The sequence below is a fragment of the Schistosoma mansoni genome, assembly GCF_000237925.1.
Source record: "Schistosoma mansoni, WGS project CABG00000000 data, chromosome 2 unplaced supercontig 0108, strain Puerto Rico, whole genome shotgun sequence".
Lineage (NCBI taxonomy): Eukaryota > Metazoa > Platyhelminthes > Trematoda > Strigeidida > Schistosomatidae > Schistosoma > Schistosoma mansoni.
The window spans coordinates 280,867-285,203 of NW_017385999.1; the positions used below are offsets into that span (position 1 = coordinate 280,867).

The following is a 4,337-nucleotide window of genomic DNA, read 5'->3' on the forward strand; positions in this document are numbered from 1 at the left end:
ATGTCTAAATTCTGCTCTGGTCCATTTTTGAAGAACGGTTCATTGATAAACCCGTAAACTACGACCCAAACAACGAAGAAGAACAGATTTTATTACAGGTACCAACATTTTTGCATAAATTGCAAGTAATCAACACGGATATATTATTCTAATAGTAATTTTAAAACAAGCCCTCAAAGGCGAAATTGTCGAAATCGCAAATAGAGAAAGTAGGGAATCGGGGATTTCCAAGATTACAGTTCTAGACAGGCACGTTTCACGTATATTAAAAAAAATTTTGAATAGCATTTCCTATCTGTTTATGGATCATCATCGTACTTTCCTTCTATTTGTTACTTGATTTGCAGTATTATTCTGTCGTCAACTATCCAGAGTTGTTTGCATGCGTCTTATGCGGGAATGTCGCCTTTTATTGGGACAACAAAAAGCATGTCTTCTGCGTATTACGCAAGTTGTTATATAACAGTTGATGATATTTTGTTCTAAATGTCGTTAAGCCATCAACTATCTTGCTATGCTCATATCAACTATGGAACATAGGTTCGGTTTCTATGCTTTTTAGCAAGTTATTCAACATTAAGGTGTTCAATATTTTACAAGAATCTAACTACTTATCTATGAAATTAAATATGAAGCTAATTATGGAAACATTTCTAACACCAAGTGTGCATATAGCAAACTATCAGGATAAAAAATAGATTTTAAATCATAACATTAATGATTTTTAATTATTTAGGCTATATGCACTTCTCTCTTAATTGAATAATTATCAAAATTTTCAGTACACATAAACATTTTAAAATATTCAATTAGGCGAAGATGATCAGGAGTAATAACAGAATACTGAAATTACAAAATGAATATATCACTTTTTTTTACATCAAATAGTGTTTGGGCAATAAAAAACATACACGCAACACTCATTCAGAGGCGATGTAAATTAAAAAGTGGGATGTTGACTAACACAATGTGCTTGATAAATCTTCGTGTAAGTTGTTGAGCCTAAGCAAGAAACAGGTTATGAGATGTAAGACTAACCAATAAAAAAGCAGGATACAAACAGTATTTACAATACTTTGAAGCATAGTATTTAAAAATAATTTAACATTTACTGTTTATCATACTATTTTGAGTTTAAAGGTAATAAACATAACTGTTCAACTTCCAATATCTGAAACTTAAACATGAAGACAAAAAACAGTAGTATGTATGTATATATCGATATAGATATTTGTGCACCATACTAACCAAACAATTGGGTAAAACACTGATGACAGTATGGTTTACTTGAATGTTCTTTAAATGTACCAGTTTGTAATGGATGTAAACAATAGGCGCATAAAAAATGCTCTGGATGATAACGTTTACCGAGTGCGTTTACACACCTTCCAGTAATTGGTAGGGAGCATGAAAAGCATAATAATCCACGTCTTGAATAATAGTGAGAATCACAGTAAGGATATCCTTCAATTTCATGGAAACTTGATCCAGTGAGTATTCTATTACAATCCTGTATAAAAAAAGGAAAATGACTGAAATGAGTGGAAAGATAATGACGAACTAGATAAGACTGGAAATATATATGAATGGTTAAATCGCTTTGTAATTAAAAAAAAGCATATTGTTTGGTCATCAAACTGTCAGTGATTTCAAAATCTTTGGTTTACTGACGATACGAGTGGTGAACTAATTCCTGTGACACAGTGGGTTGTGTACAATTAAAATTTTCTATTGAAGCGTGCGTCGTCCATTTATATTGTCAAAGTACAATGAAATCCCCGAAATATTTAAAATAGCTGAAAGTTGATGTACACTATGAAATCTTTGGAATTATCACTTTGCCAAAAAAGCATTATCACTTTTCAATTGTATCACATGAGTCCATCACTACTCATTAATCCAATCCAATGTGTTTCTGAACTATATTCCTTCACAAAAAAGTACAGATATAAGAACGAAAAGTATTCTTCCCAATAAGTTCATATTGGGTATCACAATATTAAATTCAAATTATTTTGTCTAGAAGAATGTCAAGTTTGAGACAAATGCATGTTTTTAAGTTATAGTACGTGAATTTATGATTGTATATCAATTATTCTGTTAGATTAAACGTTGAACCCAGTAATTATGTACATTGGTTAGAATCGCCGAACCACAATGGTGCAACAAAATGAAATTTTTAGGGTAGACCCCTGAGTAGTAGAGGTAATAATAGTATCAGTGGTAATAGAAAAGATTGAGCATCGAGGATAACATTAAAGAAAACATAACATAATTAGTGAAAACATGGTTGAGGAACTTGGCAACATGGGCTCTACAAAAAGACGAAGGAAATATAAGTTAATGTAATGAAAAAATTATGAGGAATTTAGAAACCTGGAATTTAGGGGAAGACAAAGAGTGAATCCACCCGTGCCCCTACAAACGATTTTGCCAACGTCATTCAAAGTCTCTAACTACTGGTTACAACAATCACGCGGTCATGATCAGGTAGTCTACACCTACTTACATGGCTCAGTTCGATTGTCACTGACTTCATGGACTGATGCCACATTTTGGTCTGACCTCCTCTAGGGTTCTTTCAACCTATTTTTACACTAGAAAACATTACTCTTCAAGGAAGAAAGTGGTTAGTTGTTAGTAACACATGTCCAAACCGCCTCAGTTGATGAAGATTTACTACTTCATCAAGTGGTTTGTAATCTTTGCCTAATACCGTATTCCAGACCCAGATGTTACTTACTCGGTGGTCCAAAAGTACACGAGTGACGCTTTGAGGACATCTATGGTCGAATAATAGGAACTTACAAATATTTTCTGTTCCTAACGACTATGTTTACACCCACAAAAAAGAACGAAATGAACAGTTGCACAGTAAACTCGTTCTTTGGTTGGCAGACGGATATCTCGCTTACGCCACAAATAAAGTGTTTGTTTGTAAGATATAATAACATTGTTAAAATGACTAGTAAGCAGTGTTAACGTGAAACAGTTTGTACTTTACAAATAACTGTAGACAGCATATGGTGAGAGAAATAATAATTCAATCACAAACAGAACTAAATATTTGGTCAGAGATATGTAAATATAAATAACATTAACAATTATACTTCGTTTTACAAATGATCCTGAATTTATAAACTACTATATTCAAGAATGCTTTAAAGTCGATCATCATTTTCAACAATTAATTTGGATTTATAATTTTCAAAACTGGAAAGAATTTGCTGGAAAAAATTTTTGATTCATGTATCTATACTTTCAATACAATGAGAATTTTTAAGCAAAAGTATTAAGACGAAAGTTGGGCAAAAGTAGCTATGCAATTAAAATTGATTGAATAAAATGACTTACATGACAAGTAAAACAGTCTTTGTGCCAAGGCATATCCAATGCAGTTATATATGCATCTGTAATAGGTTGTTGACAACCAGAGCATGGAGTTCCAAATCGTGTGAAATAACAGTTACTTTATATAGAAAGAATTGATTGATAAGTTTTACAATTTAAACAAAATAATTTAAAATAACATTAAGTTTAGTTACTTTATAACAGAAAGTAAGCAGCCAAATGTAAAATCTTATAGTTAATGAAAATCCCAAAATTGTAACTGAGCTATGAAATAAATGAATTTCGTTGAAAACTACCTGCCTTAAATGTCGATTATAATTTATGATTTTGATCTATAAAATTAAACTAATAAAATTTATTATTATAAATCATAAGCCAATAAACACAAATTATGGTGGTTGGAGGTGGTCAACAGGAAACCCTGGACCCTGGGTTCGTGCTATTTGGCACTCATCAGCAAAGTGTACCCGTAAACTTGAGGGAACTGGTGCTCCCTGACGGATTCGATCTCGTGTCACTCAGCTTCATACGCATGACATTGATCACCACCCAGTGATCAATCAATTGTGAAAACATAAATTATATAAGACTGATAGTTCATTTAAAAATCAAAATATTTATTTAATTATCAGAAGGGGTTTTGTGGAGATTTAGTATTTATCCATAGTTGAAAGCGTGAGTCAATTGAAGCTAGACCACCATGGAAAACCTGGGAACACTGGACGGCCGTTTCGTCCTATTGTGGGACTCCTCAGCAGTGCGCATCCACCAACCCGCTCTCGCGAGATTCAAAACCAGGACCTACCATTCTCGAGCCGAATCCCTCACCCGATAGACCACTGAACTGGTATCGAACGGTGCTAATGGTGGCACGCCAGCGTGCATCGACTGCCCTTTTATATTATTACACTTATGTAATCGTAGCTCCAGCCATCGAACATTTCCTTCGTTCCATGCAGAAAGATCCATTGCACTAATTTAGCGAA

The 4,337-nt window shown here is 33.4% G+C and overlaps 1 protein-coding gene across 1 annotated transcript in view; it reads right to left on the bottom strand.

Moving 5' to 3' along the window:
* Positions 1-732: 732 nt before the first annotated feature.
* Smp_140310 (paxillin-related) overlaps positions 733-4,337 on the bottom strand; it is a gene marked incomplete at both ends in the record, with an annotated part of 16,764 nt that continues 13,159 nt past the window's right edge. Inside the window, one exon of the mRNA XM_018791602.1 lies at positions 733-843. Within this exon, the coding sequence (XP_018645210.1) occupies positions 733-843 (111 nt within the window). The remainder of the gene's footprint in view (positions 844-4,337) is intronic.